This window comes from Eulemur rufifrons, chromosome 8 (assembly GCF_041146395.1).
Source record: "Eulemur rufifrons isolate Redbay chromosome 8, OSU_ERuf_1, whole genome shotgun sequence".
NCBI lineage: Eukaryota > Metazoa > Chordata > Mammalia > Primates > Lemuridae > Eulemur > Eulemur rufifrons.
In genome coordinates, this window is record NC_090990.1 from 17,681,295 (window position 1) to 17,700,753 (window position 19,459).

General features: G+C 47.2%; 2 protein-coding genes across 5 annotated transcripts in view; both read left to right on the forward strand.

The window, feature by feature from the left end:
* The window catches only part of DHDDS (dehydrodolichyl diphosphate synthase subunit), a 28,589-nt gene extending 14,223 nt beyond the window's left edge, over window positions 1–14,366 (forward strand). For 2 of the 4 annotated variants that reach the window (XM_069477506.1, XM_069477504.1), the window contains 3 exons: window positions 1,942–2,056; window positions 4,646–4,753; window positions 12,132–14,366. In XM_069477506.1, the coding sequence (XP_069333607.1) occupies window positions 1,942–2,056; window positions 4,646–4,753; window positions 12,132–12,371 (463 nt within the window). In that variant the 3' untranslated portion in view covers window positions 12,372–14,366. The remainder of the gene's footprint in view (window positions 1–1,941; window positions 2,057–4,645; window positions 4,754–12,131) is intronic. The other 2 variants (XM_069477507.1, XM_069477505.1) reach the window with 1 other exon arrangement.
* Window positions 14,367–15,526: 1,160 nt separating this feature from the next.
* On the forward strand, window positions 15,527–19,194 carry HMGN2 (high mobility group nucleosomal binding domain 2). Its single transcript, XM_069477508.1, has 6 exons — window positions 15,527–15,708; window positions 16,637–16,681; window positions 16,904–16,933; window positions 17,284–17,334; window positions 17,809–17,904; window positions 18,341–19,194. The coding sequence occupies exons 1-6, from the start codon at window positions 15,694–15,696 to the stop codon at window positions 18,374–18,376; spliced, it is 273 nt and encodes a 90-aa protein (XP_069333609.1). The 5' UTR covers window positions 15,527–15,693; the 3' UTR covers window positions 18,377–19,194.
* The last annotated feature ends 265 nt before the right edge of the window (window positions 19,195–19,459 follow it).

A 19,459-nucleotide genomic window follows, 5' to 3' on the forward strand; every position in this document is an offset into this window, starting at 1 on the left:
AACTAAAAATATATAGAAAAAATTAGGCAGGCATGGTGGCACATGCCTGTAGTCCCAGCTACTCGGAAGGCTGAGGCAGAAGGATTGCTTAACCCCAGGAGTTTGAGGTTGCTGTGAGCTAGGCAGATGCCACAGCACTCTAACCTGGGCAACAGAGCGAGACTCTGTCTCAAAAAAAAAAAAAATGACAGAGAGATGAAGTAACTTGCCCAAAGGTACAGAACTAATAAGTGTAGAGTCTAATTTTGAATACTCAACCCAGATCTTTCTGCTTTCTTGACTATGTGCCCAGAAACATGTTCTTACCAAGAAATTTTGTCTTCTGGACCCTTTCCGAGATAGAACTCTTAGCCATTTGGAGATTCCAAATTCTGCTTCTGGGTTATTGGTAGGACAGTTAAATGGTATTCTTGGAGCAGCATACACCAGCCTTTCAAATACCTTCTTCCCATGGGCAAGAAAGTTTTACTTCAGATAAATGCTTCCAGTTGCCCATTTTCCTCAACTCTGTCTCCTCTCTGATATCTGCCTGCTTGGGAAAGCATTAATAGCTCTTATCAAACACAGAAGTGATCATTTTACTGTTTATTTAAAATTCTGAGTAATGTGGATTTTTTTCAGTGTTTTAGGGTCCATATAACTTAAGATTTTAAAAACATTCTTTATGGCTGGGTTGGTAGCTCACCCCTATAATCCCACACTATGGGAGACCTAGGTGGGGGGCCAGGAGTTCGAGACCAGCCTGGGCAACACAGAAAGACCCTGTCTCTACAAAAAATAAAAAATTAGCTGGGCTTGGTGGTGTGCACCAGTAGTCCCAGCTACTCGGGAGGCTGAGGCAGGATGGTCCTTGAGCCCAGGAGTTTGAGGCTGCAGTGAGCTATGAATATGCCACTGCACTCCAACCCAGGCGACAGTGAGACCTGGTCTCTAAAAAAACAAAAACAAAAAAAAGACAATGCTCTTTATAATAAATTCTAACAATAACAAGCTACACAAAATAAAAAGAGATAGTCTTTCCTTCTTATCCAACCCACTGTTAATAATATAATGTGTGTCCTTTTAGACTTTGTTCTTTATGAATACCTGTATGCACACGTGTGTGTGTGGGGGGGTGTATTTTTTACACTGTATATTTTCAGAAATTTGCCCTTTGTGTGTCACTGACGTGAAGCTCAAAACTTGCCTTTTTTAATTTAACATTAGATATTGGACATATTTCCAAATCAGCGCATTTAGATTTATTTTTAAAAAAACCCAAGCAGTTACATGCTATTTCATCAAATTTCTGGGTCCTAGGATATAGCATTTTTAAAATTGAGACAGAGTTTTGCTCTGTCACCCAGCTAGAGTGCAGTGGTGTCATCGTAACTCACTACAACCTCAAACTCCTGGGCTCAAGTGATCTTTCTTTCTCAGCCTCCCAAGTAGCTAGGACTACAGGTGCATGCCACCATGCCTGGCTGATTTTTCCTATTTTTTGGTAGAGACGGGGGTTCTCACTCTTGCTCAGGCTGGTCTCGAACTCCTGAGCTCAAGGGATCCTCCTGCCTCAGCCTCCCAGAGTGCTAGGATTACAGGCGTAAGCCACCGAGCCTAGCCAGAAACAAGATGTTTTAAGTGGAGGACAACACAGTCCTAGTGCGTGCATCTGGTTTTAGGTCGGAGGCTAAACGACTGTTGGCAAATTATTCATCTTCTCTGAGCCTCAGTTTCCTTATTTATAAAATGAGGATAGAGATACCTTATGCAGTTGTGAAGATTTAAAATCATTCGTTAATTTAGCAACTGTTCATTGAGGGCCTTCTGTGTACCAGATAGTACTGGCTAGCATATTTGACGGTGTTTTATAAACTGGGAAGCCTTATGTGTGGAAGTTCACCAGGAGAATACTACAAAAAGAGACATGTGCTTCTTTTTGTCTCCTCCTGTTTACCTTAGCGATATCTCTGAGTCTCTGCTCGATAAGTGCCTCTATACCAACCACTCTCCTCATCCTGATATCCTGATACGGACTTCTGGAGAAGTGCGGCTGAGTGACTTCTTACTCTGGCAGGTAGGTAGTTTCCATGCACCATTATGTTTGTGTCAGGCTGAAAATTCTCACTGCACCCACAGTGTGGTTGAGAGTGGTTCATCCCCACTCCCAGCCTTTCTGTGACCAGAAAACTTGCGGGGAGAAGCTAAAATCTGGAAAAGTATCTCCAGGCTGTGCCCAGTAACATTTGCTGTCCTTCCCCCACCTGGCCCTGGCTTTGGGAACCTATGTGGTTCTTGCTGTTGAAAGTGGAATGTGTCCAACCTAGAAGGAAAGTCAAGGTTATCGAACTGTAGTGAAAACTTCACTTGTGCCCCTGTTCAAGGAATGGGACTTCTGCCTTGGTAACTTGCCAGGTATGCTAGCACCTCTGGGTTAGAACTTTGCCTTGCAGTTACTAGTGTCTCCCCTTCAGCATGAAGGGCCACATCTATGCAAGCATGGTCTGTGGGGGATGAAAACTATCTTCAGACTCTCAGGGGGTTGCCATTGCCTGTCAGCTCAGTTACCCCAGCATAGGTGGTCCCCAAAAAGCTCATATCCAATGAAGTTTGTTTTTGCTTGAAAATCTCCATCCCCTATTAAGTTTGTCCCTGGATGGCACATGACTGGGGGGTGTCCTTGTTCTAGGAGAGGTTGGAAGGAGAGACTCAGCATGGAGGTAGCTCATATGATAAAGCTCCAGAAATTGTAATGGACCACAGGCTTTTTTTGAGACAGAGTCTCACTCTGTCACCCCAGGTAGAATGCAGTGGTGTCATTATAGATCACTGCAACCTCAAACTGCTGGGCTCAAGCAGTCTTCCTGTCTCAGCCTCCCAAGTAGCTGGAACTATAGGTGCGCACCATGACGCCTGGCTTATTGTTCTATTTTTAGTAGAGACGGGGTCTTGCTCTTGCTCAGGCTGGTCTTGAACTTCTGAGCTCAAGCAATTCTCCCAACTTGGCCTCCCAGTGTGCTAGGATTACAGGTGGGTGCCACCATGCCTGGCCAGACCACAGTCTTAAAAGTGAACTCACAGTTAGCTTACTGAAGAAATTTTCCATCTTTGGCTGTATTGAAAGAAGTATAATGTGTGCCTATTGGTTCCATGGCCCACTCTGCTGCTCAGATCATGTTTGGGAAGTTTACTTCTGGTCCCTGAGTTTTAAGAGAGTATGTTGGTAAACTAGAGGACTTAACTGTAAGAGGCCAACCTAAGTAGCAAGGAATCTCATGTCGTACGAGCAAAGGATAGGGGTCTGGCAAAGGGAAGCAGTTGACAGTGTATTCTCTCAGAAAAAGTTATTGAGTGCCTTCCTTATGTCAGAAATACAGCATGACCAAGTCAAATGATCCCTACTATCTTGAAAATTGGAGTTTGTTGGTAAAGACAAACTCTGAACAAGTCATTACAACCTTGGGTACAAATGACAGGTAGCTCTGATCTAGCCTTCAAATATTTGAAAGACTGTCACTTGGAAGAAGAAACAAATTTGTTCTAGAGAAAATACCTGGGAACTTGGTAGAAGTTGCAGGGAAGGTGACATGGGTTTAATTAACAAGCTATCCAGCAACTAGAGTTATTCCCCATGAGGCACTGAATTCCTCACCACTAAAGATACCACGCAGTGGCAGTCAAAAATCTTCACCTGGCTCTGTGCTCTACTTTATGTACATTATCTCATTTACTTTTCATAGTACCCTAAAAATTAGGTATTCTTTTTTTTTTTTTTTTTTTTGAGACAGAGTCTCACTCTGTTGCCCAGGCTAGAGTGAGTGCCGTGGCGTCAGCCTAGCTCACAGCAACCTCAAACTCCTGAGCTCAAGGGATCCTCCTGTCTCAGCCTCCCGAGTAGCTGGGACTACAGGCATGCACCACCATGCCCGGCTAATTTTTTCTATATATATTTTTAGCTGTCTATATAATTTCTTTCTATTTTTAGTAGAGATGGGGTCTTGCTCTTGCTCAGGCTGGTCTCGAACTCCTGAGCTCAAACGATCCGCCCACCTCGGCCTCCCAGAGTGCTAGGATTACAGGCGTGAGCCACCGCGCCCGGCCAAAATTAGGTATTCTTATTACTCAATTTTACATTTGAGGAAACTGAGGCCCAGAGAGGTTAAATAACTTACCTCGGCTCAAATAGATGGTAAATGGTTGGAGCCAAAATTCAAAGCCAGGCAGTCTTTCTCCAGAGTCCATGCTCTTAACAACTGTGCCATATTGCTGCTACTTAAAATAACAATGGCAGCTACTATTTGCTCATTGCTGACTTTTTTCAGGCAGTATGTCTCCCAGATGACCTCTAAGGGCCAAGAGCCAATAACATAATCCAGATGTTATTTCATAATCCTAAAATTGGCTTCTAGAAGAATCCTGGTGGAAATGTTGATCTAGTATTGTTTTAGTTCTGCTTTGCCACAGGCAGGTGATCTAGCTGCCTCAATTGACCCCTCCTCCTATTAGTGAGTGAATCAGGCCCAGCTGCAGCTCAGGGTGCCTGTGCCATCTCATCTCTGGGCTTCTGGGTCCTGCTCAACCTGCTCCTTCTTTGGGGAACTGACCAGTGATGCGGTCCAGCAACATGTAACTAAACTGTAATCTTTTCCTTCCCTGCCTTTCCCAGACCTCCCACTCTTGCCTGGTGTTCCAACCTGTTTTGTGGCCAGAATACACATTTTGGAACCTCTTCGAGGCCATTCTGCAGTTCCAGATGAACCATAGTGCACTTCAGGTAAGAGTTCAGGACTGGCCTGACTGGATGGGATGGAAGAAAAGGTTAGCACAGATTGACCACCTTACCATATACCATGCATGTTGATGATGACGACGATAGTAGCTACCACTTAGTAAATACCACTGAGGACTTACTATGTGTCAGGCACTGTGAATATTTGACATGCAGCATCTCATTTAATGCTCCCAAGAACCCAATGAAGAGGTCTTATTAGCCCCCTTATACAAATGAGCACAAGAAGAAAAATGATTTCGTCAAGGACACATGATAAGAGATAAGAGTAGTATTCAAGCCAAATGTCTTTTATCTCTTAAAGACCCAGGAACAGTCTTCTCAGAGAGATTGGCCATTATTCCCTGAAGGTATGAGCCTAATAAAAGATTGTAGCAGTGGAGGTATACACATTCCCAAGCCTTTTCCAGAAGGGATTAAGAACAAAATAACATTGTGTTTCCATTGTGTAAAACTGTGTTGTGCCAAGACTTGAAATTCTACTTTCAGTTTTGATAACCAAATCTTGAAACAGGTTTCATTAGCAGGCAGTCACCTGTGTTTGATAAGGACTCTTAATAATAGCGGCAGTGTGGGGGATGGTGGCTAACATACTGAGGATCTACCATGGCACTTAGGTGATTTTACGTAAGTTTTCTTATTTAACCCAATAACCCAGCAGGTTTGATGTCCCCATTTTTCAAATTTGGAAACAGGGGTAGAGGGACTAAGTGACTGTTCCAAGGCCACAGAACTGGGAACCTGAATTTTAAAATCATAGCTGGTGTTGCTGCTTGAGTCTGGAGAGATAATGGCCAGGAAGAAATAATAATGTAAGTCAGGGCTTCTCAGTCTCCTTGGTATTAGGGTCCCTTTGGAGAATCTAATGAAAGCCATAGACCATCTCTCTAGAAAAACTGCAGATCAAACACATGGGCTTTTGTGTCGAATTGTACTTAATCACTGAAACACAAAGAATACTTGCAGGGCATTCACGTAACCCCTGAAATATCTGCCTGTGAATCCCAAGTCCAGAACTCTTCATGTAAGTCAATCAAGTCACAAAGATGTGATCCTGTGTTTGATCATTAAAATGAGGAAATTGAAAGAGGAAGTTTAGGACAAGTGAAACAAAAGCAGCAAAGCCTCAATTCTCCACTGTCAGTGAGGAATGAATGTCAGATTTTTCCACATGACCAAAGCTGTCTCTAAAAACTAAAACTTTTTTATACTCTTTTTTGATGGAAAACTTTCTGAAATGTATCTTATACATAATTCATTGACACCTACTATATTCCACAGCCTTGCTAATAATGATGATTAGAATAATCACACTCTAATGGTGATGATAATGGTAACCATCATCTTTAAACACTTCACTGTATAGCAATGCCCTTGAAGAGTAGGACTGTTTGCTCTAAGCTAGATGGTCCCAAAATACCTGGCTTTGGGATTTCTTGTATATTTTTCTGGATCTTCCCTCTTTTCGTTTCCTGCTGCTGTCAGTGGCTAATTTTGACAGTATCCCTCCTCCTCTCTTCCTATTTACTGCTTTAAATCAGCTATAGGCAAGGAAACCAGTTAGTCAAGCTCGTTAGAAATATGTTTATAAAAAGAGTAAATTGGCTCTGCATGAAGCCCAGAGGAGCTTGGTGCACGAGTTTTTGTGTATGGATATTCTTCTCTCTAATTTGGCTGCTGAGAAATGTTTTACAGTAATTTCATATTTCTCAGATATTTTGCACATAGATGTCAGAGGAGTTAACTGAAGTTTCATTCATCCCAGAAATATTTATTCAGTATCTAGTGTGCATCAGGCACTGTATTAGACACAGGAAGTGAGCAGTTCGCCAACCAGGCAAGATCTCTGTCTTGTGGAGCTTGTATTGTTGCTTCAGGAGACAGAAATAAACAAATAAACATATTTATAATTTCTGGTTGTAATAAGGTGATGGAATAATACACAGAGTGATGTGCTAGAAAGTTATGAAGAGAGTGCTGAGGTTTTAAAGTTTGAGACTGGGCATGGTAGCTCACGCCTGTAATCCTACCACTTTGAGAGGCGGAGGTGGGAGGCTTGCTTGAGGCAGCAGTTTGAGACCAGCCTGAGTGAGAGTGAGACCCAGACTCCATCTCTACAAAAACCAGAAAAATTAGCCAGGCATGGTGGCAACGTGCCTGCAGTCCCAGCTACTCGAGAAGCTGAGGTGGGAGGATCTCTTGAGCCCAGGAGTTGGAGGTTACAGTTGGCTGTGATCGTGCCACTGCACTCCAGCCTGGGTGACAGAGCGAGACCCTGTCTCAAAAAGAAAAAAGTTTGGGTCTTGGAAGAACAAAAAAAGAGGCCAATGAGCCTGAGGGAGAAGGCATGAGATGAGGCGGCAGCAGGAGTCAGGCTTCTGATCATACCGGGCCTTTTGGGCCTGGTAAAAAAGCTGAAGGACTTTAATCAGGGAATGACAGGATCTGATTTGCATTTTGTAAAAATCACTCAGGATTTTTAGAAGGCAGGAGCAGAAGCCAAGGGACAGAACTGCAGTAGTTGAGGTGAGAGAAGATGTGCCTCCAGGTAGGGTGGTGGCAGTAGGAGGGGACAACTGAAGATCGGAGTAGAAACAAACCTGAAAACAGAAACAAATGAAACTATAACTATATCAAGGTGATAATATAACCCCCCAGAGAAAGGAATTAATTCCAGGTACCTGAACACAGTTCTCTGACTATTCATCTTGAGTGGAATCTCTTCTCAGAGTAACTCAAACTGGAAAGCCAACTTAAACGTTACTTAAGAGGTTTACTTTTAGTGGCAATGTTGATAATGTAATTCTGAGACTCTTTATGTTTCTTGTAAGATAAAGCAAATAAATATATAAATATTAACATTATTAAGAACAGACATATAAGTTGTGGCCGGGACAATTGGGTGGGGGGTTCTGCTGTTTCCTGGGATGGGATGGAACATGTTTGAGGATGACTATTAAGAATTTTGTTTTGTATCTATGAATTGTAATTGCAAACATTTATTGAGTTCTTATCAATGTTAGGCAGCCATTACATAGATTCTATGAAGAGCTATAAGGTAGATAATACTACTATTGGAAACCAGAGTTATAACAGAGATATTGACTGTCCTGAAGCCTTTTCCAACAGAGCCCCTGGGGGTCCTGGCCAAGCTTTCTGTACCCATGAGCCCTCAAAGCTGTTTCTAGAAATCTTATCACCTTTGCAGAAGCACCGACAGATTCCAGACTAACAACATCCTCCTCAGTCTGTCCTCTGACCAAACTTCTCTCTCCAGCCGTTTCTCACATCTCCCTTTTATACCCTGTATTGTAGCCAAACCAGACTCTTCAAAGTCCCTTAATCCCATACCTTCAGTTTCCTACCTCTATTCTGTGCTCTCGCTCCATCACCCAAATTCCCATTGTCAAAATCTGAGCTGTTCTGTCCCTAGGCCCAGACCAGTGTGTCCTTGTTCTCTACAGGAAGCCAGGCAGAGAGCAGGGGTGAGGCTCTGGACCTAGAGTAGCTTACTGGAGGAAGGCAGCTGGTGGATGCTAAGGGAAGCAGGGACTCACCTATAAGACCTTGGTATCTGAAGGGACCATGACAGTCTACAGATGGTCACCCAGCCAGTCTTAGAGGCTAGCAAAGGGAGTTCTTGACTAGGATACAGTGGGACAAATCAGCAAGGAGGCAGGGACAGATAGGGAATCAGACCAGGGAAGGGTGGCAGTGCAGAGAAACTGATCCTCAGTTACAAGTTGCATGAATGGTAGGTCTATGAGAGGTCATTGACAGAGATAAGTAAAAAGTATTTGTCCACATAATCTCCAAGGATGATATTAGAGAGGGAGAAGACACATGTTCCTACTAAGCTTCCTTCAATGCATGTGTCACAGTTTAAACCAGGCTGGATCGACCATTATATTCCTAGTGCTCTGCAGGCACTCTCTTCTCTTCAGGAGAAGTTAAAGCTTGAGTTAGTCTCAGAAACTCCTGACTTTGAATCACGACACTGCCTACTTAGCTGGGTGACTGGCTGTACAGTTACTTAACCCCTCAGAGTATCATTTTCCTCATCTATAAAATGAGAGGAGTAATGATTATAATACCTACCCTGCAAATTTGTGATAAGGATTCAGTAAGCTAACATGTGTGAAGTGATGAGTGTGGTGCCCGGAACAGAGTTCATTTTCAGAGAACGGCGGCCAATGTTGTTACTACATGTGCACCTCTGGGCCTTTCATCAGACTTCTGTCTCTGGAAAAGCACCCTGCTCATCTTGTCCCCAGTACAGTTCCCCAAGCAGGGAGACTCTGGGGGCGCTTTGGAACATCATGTCTCTAGTAGGAGGTGTTCTCTGTGCCTGAGGGCAGCCCTCAGAAATGCATTTCCGTGCTACTCACCTGGGCATGCTGGCTTAGGGGAAGACTTCATTGGCTAATAAATGTTTTGAAGCCCAGGACTTGCGGCCTCTCTCCAGTGAAGTGAGAGATGACTTGAGGATTTAAGTACTGGAGGAGCTATTACATCTTGTTCTCTGATTCTACCAAGGAGAGAACAGGACCAGAGAGGCTCAATGCCCAGGAGGAGTTTAGATTAATAGGTAAGAGCCACATTTCTCAAAGTGAGCATCTTGGAGCCCTTGCACCAAGATTGTATTAGATCTGTATAGATTGGTCATTATTCAAGTAAAGTATAATAGACATGTGGTCAGGAACTGTTAGCTTGAATTTTCCTAGGATGAGTACCTGAGAAGAACTTAGAACACCTCTGAGATCGGAAGGGTAGATCTAGACCATGTAGGGGCTGGACAGACAGGTATCCAGATGCAGGTCACCAGCTTCTCCACTCCACCCCTAGAAAGTACAGCTTACACATATGCACAAGATATATTTCCCATTGTCCTCTCATGAAGCCATCTTAGTGGAGAAGCCAAGGGAACTTCAACCAGCTATGTGACAGAGGCCAAGTGCCTCCCATCTTGGCGTCAGTGTCCTTGTCTATAAAATGAGGAAGCTGGAGCAGATGGCCTTTAGGGGCTTTCCCAACTCTGTCATCCTAACAATGAACCACTGATTCTTGGCAAATAGGAGCCCAGCTTTGCCCGGGCCACGGCCCCTATTGCTGGCACTCAGTCTGGGGCCATTAGTTGGAAGAATCCTGCACCTCTAAGTGTCTTTAACCAGCTCCGTGTTTCCTCCCTCTGTGCTGGGTGCCCCCCATCCTTTCCGTCCTGCCAGAACTTAGCCTACTTAGCCCCAGCCACAACAGTGGTAATAGAAGACCAGCCCACAGATAACAGTCAGGCATTAGGCTGGGCATTCATAATCTCATTTTCCTGAAACAACCCAGTGAGGTGGGTACAATTATCCCTATTTTGCAGATTAAGAAGTAGACTTAGAGAGGTGATAGAGTCCTTTGGACAAGAACTTCTGAAACCCCAGTATTCCAGGTGGACTCACTCTGGCCAGAGCAGGCTCTTCAGTTTCATGTATCTTTGCCCATTATTCCCACTCCATATGTCTGAATCCTCCCCATTGGCTAAAAGCCAGCTCAGATTCTGCCTGTCCATGAGGTCTCACTGCTCCTTAGTCTTCATCAACCGCAATTGCTTTCTCCTCTAAGTTTGCCAGGCCTTCCTCTTGCTTCCCTGATGATCCTCACTACATCCTATCTTGTATTCTGGTACTTTGTGTACATGACTGTTTCTTAATCAGCCTGTAAGCACCTGGATTCCTCGGACTGTGTCCTGTGCATCTCCATACCCCCAACAAAGTCCTGTACATAGGACCCAGGGTTCCTTCTAACCAAGACTAGGAAGAAGGCTTTCCAGCAAGATGGAGAGCCTTAGCAGCAACTGCTCAAGCCCACAGCCTTCATAGCTACACGTGTGACTCATCATAATAGCAGAAGAGAAGTACCCTTGAATGCCTTGGATCATTCAAGAGCCTAGAGGAGGGCTATTCCAGAATTCTCATTTGTCATCTTTATTCAGGCAATAAACCTTTATTGCTGAGAGAGCTTAGCAAATCACTTCCCTGCTCTGAACCTCCATGTCTGTGTCCCACAGCAAGGACCTCCCTCACAGCTCCACTGTGAGGGTCAAATGAGACAACAGATGAAATGCTTGTGCACATGCAAGATATTCTTTACACGATGAAGACAGTAGTCAAGGCGCTTACAGGCTGATTAGGACAAAGACATGTACAAAAGTTACCATAATATAAGGTAGAATGTGGGTAAGGATCATGGAAACAGTTTCTCACACATGGAATAGGTTTGGCAGGAGCAGCTCTGGCACAAAGGCCTGGCAGGAACAGAGAGCATCAGCAAGGCACAGCAGGCCCTGGTTCTGCTCCGAAGGGATTTTCCCCTCTCCTACGTCAGGAGCATCCTCCCTCCCCTCCTGGGATTACGTGGTCAGTCAACTGAGTGTTCCACATGTACAGGGCACCCCAAGTGCCAGAGAGGAAAAAACATAGTCTCTGCCCTCTAGGAATTTATAGTTTGTCTGGAGACACACACAGGTATGAGAAGTGCTGCCAGGGAGTATGATCACCACCTGGTGTCAGGGCTGGTTCCAGGAACCCTGGAGGCTCTATCAAGCCTTCAAGGGCTTATTTTCTAACAGAAAAAGTGGACTGTGGACACTGACACCTGTTCTACTAGGCAGAATACAATAAGTGGCTTAAGAGAGTTGAACCTGCTTCTCAGAATGTTCATAGGAGGGTCATTTGCTGGAAGAATCAGGCTGGTCTCCATACAGGACGCAAGTCTGGAGCCGATGCCTGAAAAATAAGGAGTTGGGAGGATGGTACCCTCAGAGAACCAACGGAAGTGACCCGACAGATATGCCCCCCACAGGAATAGGACCTTCCTTGCAGCAGAGAATAGACAATAACAACTTGTAAAATTGCTGTTTCTGAGAGCCTGCTAACATGCTAGAGAGGATTTTGCATATATTATCTCTAATCCTTAAAATCACTCTTCAAGGTAGCCACAACCCCCACTTTACAGATGAAGAAATGAGGTTAGGAGAGGATTTGCCCAAAGCCACAAAGCTAGTTGGTGTGGGGATCAGAAGTCAGACCCATGTTTGCCTTCTTCACTTCTAAGTGCAAACCTACAAAAGATTTAAGAAATACAGATGTTTCCACACAAAACAAGCCAAGATGGACCCAGAACTGCCACTGCCCTGCCTGTACAACATGGGGGCCACCCACCGTACACCTACTCCCAAGCCTTCCCAAATCTGGTACACAAGCTCCACTGTTCCACTTCCCTTGGCCCACCCTGTGCCCCACCTCCTACCTCCTCCATCCCAGTTCCACCCACACCTAAAAATGATTTCCACATCCCAATCCCCACTTTTCTCTAGCAGAAGGCCCGAGACATGTATGCAGAGGAGCGGAAGTGGCAACAGCTGGAGAGGGACCAGGCGGCAGTGACAGAGCAGCTGCTGAAAGAGGGGCTCCAGGCCAGTGGGGACGCCCAGCTCCGATGGACACGCTTGCACAAACTCTCAGCCAGACGGGAAGAGCGAGTCCAAGGCTTCCTGCAGGCCTTGGAACTCAAGCGAGCTGACTGGCTGGCACGTCTGGGCACTGCATCAGCCTGAGGGAGGCTGGCCACCTGCCACTTTGCCCTGCCCTCTGCCTCCAGGGCCCCACTCCCCTTTCTTTCCTTGGTGAAGGCACCTCCCTCCTGATGATGAATTGTGTTCCCTTTTCTTGGCAAGGGAGTCCCCCCACCCCCAGCCAAGTGTGCTGGCCATGGATACCTTTGGGCTGCCTGGGACAGTGGCCCCTGGGGAGGATTGAGAGTGAGATCTCCCACAAGTACAGTAAACCCAGCTCTGGTCATCAGTAGGTTTGGAAAGCAGGGGATACCAACTCATCAACTGCCTGTTCTCCCAGATGCACTTTCTCTTTCCACCAGCACATCCTTCAACGCACAGTTTCAGGGAAGAGATGTCCCCAAAACTGTAGCCCTTTACCCATCCATCTTAGCCTTCCACCCAGCTTTCACAAAAGATTGGGCTCTACCTTGGATCTGCTGGTAAATAACTAATAGGCAGCCAGTTATTTGGGGAAGGAAGAAACGGGCGGGAGAGACAGAAAGAAAATTTGCCCATCTGCTGCTCCTCCCCTTGGCTCTCCACCTGGGATTTGCTATTGAATCTCTACCCCCTCCCACCATGCAGTACTGATTGCTCACTGAAAGGCTCTGTGCCCCCAACGGTGCGTGGAAGCCAGGCGGGTGATTACAATCCAATTACCTATTGTCGACTCAGCCCACACAAGCTTTTCTCCTCCTCTTGCAGGGCATGGGGCCAGGCTCCACTCCCAAGTGAGACCGGCCCCCTCCATGGTACAGGGTAACAGAGGGGCCTGTAGGCCCTGGTGACTCTAATCCAGCACAAGCCTTCCCTGTAACACTTCAGGGCTGAGCAGAACCAAGCACTTCTTCAACTGACTCTGCCTCCTGCCCTCACCATCTCCAGCTCTGATTCCCACTTCCAGCCTTCAAGATTTCTCTCAGCTTTTTGACCTGGCTCCCTCAGTAGGCTCCGGGACGATTTACTCTCAGCATGGCAAAGCTCGTTTCAGGCCCTCTCTGCTTGTGAGGGTCAATGCTGTGTCCTTTCCCTTACCTCCCTGTCAGGCCTTGCTGCAGAGCTGCTGAGAGGATTAGTGCCTTTGAAGAGCTGTCTGCCTGAGTAACTCTGCTTCAGGTGCCCCACAGCAGCAAGTACCAGCCACTAACCCCAACCAGATGCTGCTGCCCCCAGACTTCCCATTTTACTTTCCACAAGCTGTTTCCCCAGCATCTCCCTCTAGGGGAGGGGTGGGATCTTGCAAGCAATGTTAAGAGCCTACTTTTTAGACCTTTAACTTTCCTATACCCCAGACCCCGCCCCCCTTTTCTGTGCCTGGATACCTGGCATTAGAGACCCCTTGGCCATCATCCCTGCTTCCAGAATCAAGTATAAATGCCAGACACTGCGATTGAGAAGCCAATCAGTGCACCCTTTGGCAAACCCCTCCTGCACACCTGGTGCTCCCCACCACCAATCCCTGGCACAGAGTTCCTGGAGAGCAGGTGCTGTACATTTCCCAGCTTTACAATGGGGCTGTTGACAGCCTTAATTAGGGAGGCATGAATTATGCCGCTGTAATGCAGAGCCCTACAATTAAGGCGGGAATGAGGGCTGGAGGCAGCAAACGGAATCTGCCCTGTGAGCGTGGCTATTCAATCCTTTCTCCTTTCTGTGTCTGACTTTCCCTAATATAAGTGGGGTACAGTAGAGGTGATTATTGAGGCTGGTGCCTCTTTGGCCTGAGGTCCTGTATTCTGGGAAAGGTGCACAGGGTGGAGTAGAGCTGCCCCAGGAGGCACTGTAGGAGTGGAAAGAAGAGGCAGAGAGGCCACTGCCACCCAGGAGCAGGGGGTGCAAAATATTAAGTTAACGTGAACTCATTGTGGTTGCTTTCTACCAGTATAATTTGTACAAACCAGCTTCAACCCTTCCTTTAAGAAACGAGGTGGGACCCGTGTAAGTGTCCTCCCACCTGTAAGCCAGGCTCCCATTTGAGGGCATTTATGCTCTTGTGTTCTCCTGGGTCTCAAATAGAATTTTTAGATTCTTAGATGTAAAACTTGTTTGCTAACTGCCACGGAAGAACGCCTTGTTTTGCTGCTGCAGTTGCCTACCCTCCCTCAGGTGCGCTTGGCTAGCTCCAGGACCCCTGGCTTTGGGCTGGGGGGCACTGGAAGAGCCCTTTTGCCATCACAATACCTGTTTCCTAATCCCCGGGCGCTTTCCTCCACCCTCCTTTTCTCGCGCAAGTGAAAGGCAGCCAGTTTGGTGCGGAAGGAGGGATTTCGCCAGCTGTGTCCGTAGCGCCAGGCTAGGTGGCCACGTCGGGTGGGGGGCAGCTGGGCTAGATGTCTCTGAGATGGCTAGAGCGTAGGGGCAGTAAGCACCGGTATGCTTTCTTGGCGGCCGCTCTACGTCATTATGTAGGAGTCCTGAGGGCTGGAGGTACAGGGACTTAAGAGCCACCCGACAGGCGTTGGGCAGAGGGGCTTCCATAGCATTTGGGGTGGCGGCTGCGCCACGGGTGCTGAAAGGACAGCTCCTACCTGCCCCACAGCACCCGAAAGGCACCTCTGCGCGGGAAGTCTCCCCCTCAAACCCCTACCCCACCTCGAGTGGGCTGCCTTCCAGGTGAGGTGCGCGAAAGGCTTCCCCAGAGTGTCAACTCGGAAGGATGCACGTCCAGCTGCGCCAAGCCGGCTTCCCCGCTCTTTTCCCACTTCGGCGTCAGCCTGGGTCCTGGGAACAGCAGCCTGTGCCTGAAGGCGCGCGCTTCCTCCCGCTTCCAGTGGAGCAGGGCCCTGCGGCCAGGCCTCGCAAACCCCTCTTCTGGGGCCCCCGGCGGGAGCAGGAAGGAGAACCGCTGAGATGCGCCCGGAGTGTCGCACGGCTTGGAGAAGTGGCTAGCTCGGTTGCATAAGGTGGAAGGAACTTGGTAGTTTGCAAAAGCCAGCTCTTGGCGGGAGCCGGAAGCCAGAGCCCGCCGACTCCCGCACCCCTCATTTATTGCCTTCGATGCGCGCCTCCCCCATTGCGCCCCCACCCCCTCCGCGCGCCGCCGTCTCGCGCGCCCTCCCCCCAACACCCCCCTCCTCACTCCCTCCAGAGGAGGTGAGTTTAAACCCCGCCCACGTGACCCCAGCTGGGCCAATGAGCGGCGGCGGGAGGTGAAATCCGGTTCTAACCGGTCCGGGGCTCCCAGCGCTATAAAAACTTTATAAACCCCCCGGAGCCCGAGCAGTGTGAAGAAGAGGAGGCGAGAACGACCCCCGGACCGACCAAAGCCCACGCGCCGCTGCATCCCTGCGTCCAGCGCCTACGTCCCGCCGCCGTCGCCACCATGCCCAAGAGAAAGGTACGTGGCGCGAGGGCCTCAGGCGCTGGGCCGCCGCCACTACCGCTGCTGCCGCCGCCGCCTCCTCGACTGAGGGGCACGAGAATCGGCGCCGGGCTGGAGCAAGCGCAGCCGCCAGGCGCGGGGGCTCCAGGCGGTGTCGGGCTGCCCCCGGCTAATTCTGCGCGGTTCGGCTGCCCGCGGGCGCCAGAGGCCATATTGGAGGAGAGGCGGCCGCGGCGGGAGGAGCCATGTTGGCGGCTGTTTATCCCGCTCCCCTCGGGCTCGACGCGCCCGCCCCGTGCCCCCTCCCCCATCGCCAGGCCCCCTTCCCTTCCCTCCCTGCGGGCGGGCAATTCAAACCCGAAAGGGCGGGAAGGCGGCACTCGGGGTTGGCGGGCGGGGGAACGCGCTGCCGCCAAAAAACCGCCGCCGTGAGGGGGCGGGGCCGCTTCCCCGGCGGGCGGGGCCTTGCGTTGTGTGGCCCCGCCCCTGCCCGCCCACGTTCCCCGCGCACGAGACGCGCGCCACCGCCCACGAGTTTCCCCTGCTGCGCGCGCCTTCCCGCTCCCTCCCTCGACAGCTGCCATGGCAACGGCGCTCGGCTCCGCCTCCGGAGGGGTTTGCACCATCTGCAGCTGTTGCTCCTGCCTGGCACGGTGGCGCGGGCGCCGGCCGCCGTCTCTAGCCGGCGCTGCCCCGGGCCACCTGCCCCGGGCTCCTGACACCCGCTCTCCCGTGAGCATACTGGGCTTGAACACGAGTAAGCTTACAGCTTCCTGAGCACTCCAGTTATTTGCATCGGGGCTGGGCGTGCTGAAAACTGTTGATTCGTACACGTCTTAGAAAAGTTGTGTGGACGACTCCCTTAACTTTATTTCATTGGGATTCTGTTAAACTGAGGGAATCCCTAACTACCTCAAAAGCTGCAGTCTTTTGTTTTTTATAGGCCGAAGGGGATGCTAAAGGAGATAAAGCCAAGGCAAAGGACGAAGTAAGTCTTGTTTATTCTCTTTAGGGTCATACAAACCTTGGACTAGTAGAGACCACAGGACTCATTCGGTGGGAATTAACCGTAACCCTAGTTCTGATTTTACCTAAATAAGCTCTCTTCACTTCCAATAGTCTAGAGCAAATTGACACCACAATTTTTATTTTTGTTTTGTTCAAATGATTTCTTCTGTCCTATTTCTGACTTTCTCATTATTTTTAACAGCCACAGAGGAGATCCGCGAGGTTGTCTGCTGTAAGTGTGTATACTTTTAAGTCTTCCTATTTATCTCTGAAACTTAAGAAACACTGGAGAACAATCCCCTTTGCTTCCCATGAATTATGGCTAGTGGCTGGTTTTTAGTGATCTCTACTTTGGACTCTTGCCCATTGGGGATTGCTGGCTCTGAAATTCTGATGGCTATAGCCAAAGTGGGACATTTCATAGTGTTACTTGAGTGGGTTTCTGAAGAGCTGACGTTCTAAAAGAAAGCCAACTACAAAAACTTTGAGAAGTGGGGAAAATTTCTCTTTGGTTGTGGGTTTTCTTTGGTCCATGTACTGATGTTCTTTTTCCTCTCTTTCTGCCAAAAAAAAAAAAAAAAGAAACCTGCTCCTCCAAAGCCAGAGCCCAAGCCTAAAAAGGCCCCTGCAAAGGTTAGTGCTTACATTGGAATTGGTCATCTTCACAGGATGAGGACTGTCCTTTAGTAACTTCATTCACTGTAATGGTGACTCCATTAATGGATGTTATAAATTGTTTTGATGGCTTCCTTATTCCTGACGTAATTGTAGTTTCCTAATCAAGAATTCTGGAACAGTGTAAAAACAAGTTTAAAAAAAAAGGATTCTGTCATCAGTTTACAGAGAATTTTGCACTTTTAAATATTAATAGCCAAGTATTCAAGCTGATGTATTCTTCAGTTACTTCTACTTAGATACGAATTTTTATATAGTAAAGACCACAGCAGATATAGATAACAGCCAGTTTTGATCAGTTCTTATCAATGGGGGAGAGTTTGTGTGTGTTTCATTTTCAGTAAACAATCCTACCTTATGTACAATTTTGCAGACCATACCCTGGTGATATGAAATGGGGAGAAACAATTCTATATTTTTCCTCCTTTTTAGAAGGGAGAGAAAGTACCCAAAGGGAAAAAGGGAAAAGCTGACGCTGGCAAGGAGGGGAATAACCCTGCAGAAAACGGAGATGCCAAAACAGACCAGGTATGGCTAACTGTTTCACTTTGTGTTAAGTCTGTCCATTCAGTTTCTAATCTCAAAGACTTTATTGCCCTTATATCTATATCTATATCACTCCAAAAGTACCTTGTGGTCCAGAGAGTTTGCTTATGGTTTTCCAAGTAACTTAAATCCCAGATTCTTGAAGTTTCTGCCATCAGCAAAAGAGCACTGCTAGGAGTAACCACAGATCTTCTAACCCTGGCGTGCCCCCTTCCCTAATTTTACATAGGACCTAGAGGGGAGGTGACTTTGCAGGATTACCTAGTAATTTGTTCTCAAAAGAAATGCTGAGTCTCAGTGTCTAAGTACCTGAAACCTGAACTTTGGCCTGGGAGCAAAATGATGGCTATAGGTGGGATGTGAACAGAGGTAGTTTCAAAATCTACATGTTGCATTAATTTGTCTGTTTTTCTTCTAGGCACAGAAAGCTGAAGGTGCTGGAGATGCCAAGTGAAGTGTGTGCATTTTTGATAACTGTGTACTTCTGGTGACTGTACAGTTTGAAATACTATTTTTTATCAAGTTTTATAAAAATGCAGAATTTTGTTTTACTTTTTTTTTTTTTTTTTTTAAGCTATGTTGTTAGCACACAGAACACTTCATTGTTGTTTTTGGGGGAAAGGGGGTATATGTCACTAATAGAATGTCTCCAAAGCTAGATCCATATGGGGAAAACACCTTTCCCTTCTAGTTTTGAGAGACTTCCTCTTGGCTCTCAGGAGGAGGGATTCCCTGACGTTGACACATAGCCACCTTGGCACAAATGCCTTGTGGTATGAAAAAACTAATTTGTTTTTATGTCCTATTCTCCCTCTCTGCCTTCAGCATAGTCTTAACTCCCTTAAACCCAGACACCTCTTGGGGCCTGACCTCCAATAATTGCTTACCAGTATGTTGGGTAATCTGGACTTTCCAGTGGCACCACTGAGATGGCGTCCCTCAAAAGAGCAGCAGTTCCATTTGTAGATTGTGGATCTTCAGATAAATTCTGTCATTTTCATTTCATTTCCTGAAAGTCAGGGTCGGCTTGTGAAAAGTTGTTAAACAACATGCTAAATGTGAAGTGTCAACCCTCACTCTAAACTTTCCCTGTTCAGAGCATCAAATGAAGACTTCATTGGATTTTATAGTGGCTTTCTGATTTTGGTAGACTATTGAAGAAGGGAGTTTGAAAGTTGTTGTATACTGTTAACGATTGTCTGCCCATGTCCTGCCTGAAATACCATGATTGTTTATGAAAAGTATCTTTAATAAAGCTGGATACAGTTTGGCTTGGAATACTGCCTCTGATCTTTTCCCACAAGTGGAGGAACCTGGTTTTTCCAAGTCTCTTGGGGCAGGATGCATTCTGCCTTGAGGTGTAGAGGTTCCGTGTACAGTCGAATGATCTTTCATTGATTTATAGTCAGTCTCGAGAGCACGTGGTGCTAGGTGGAGTTAGGAAGGATTCCCAGAATAGACTGGCTGGTGGTAAGAGGCTAGGAACAGAAGTGATTGCTCTACTTGGTTATGTAGCCATTCCCTGAAGTGTTTTGGG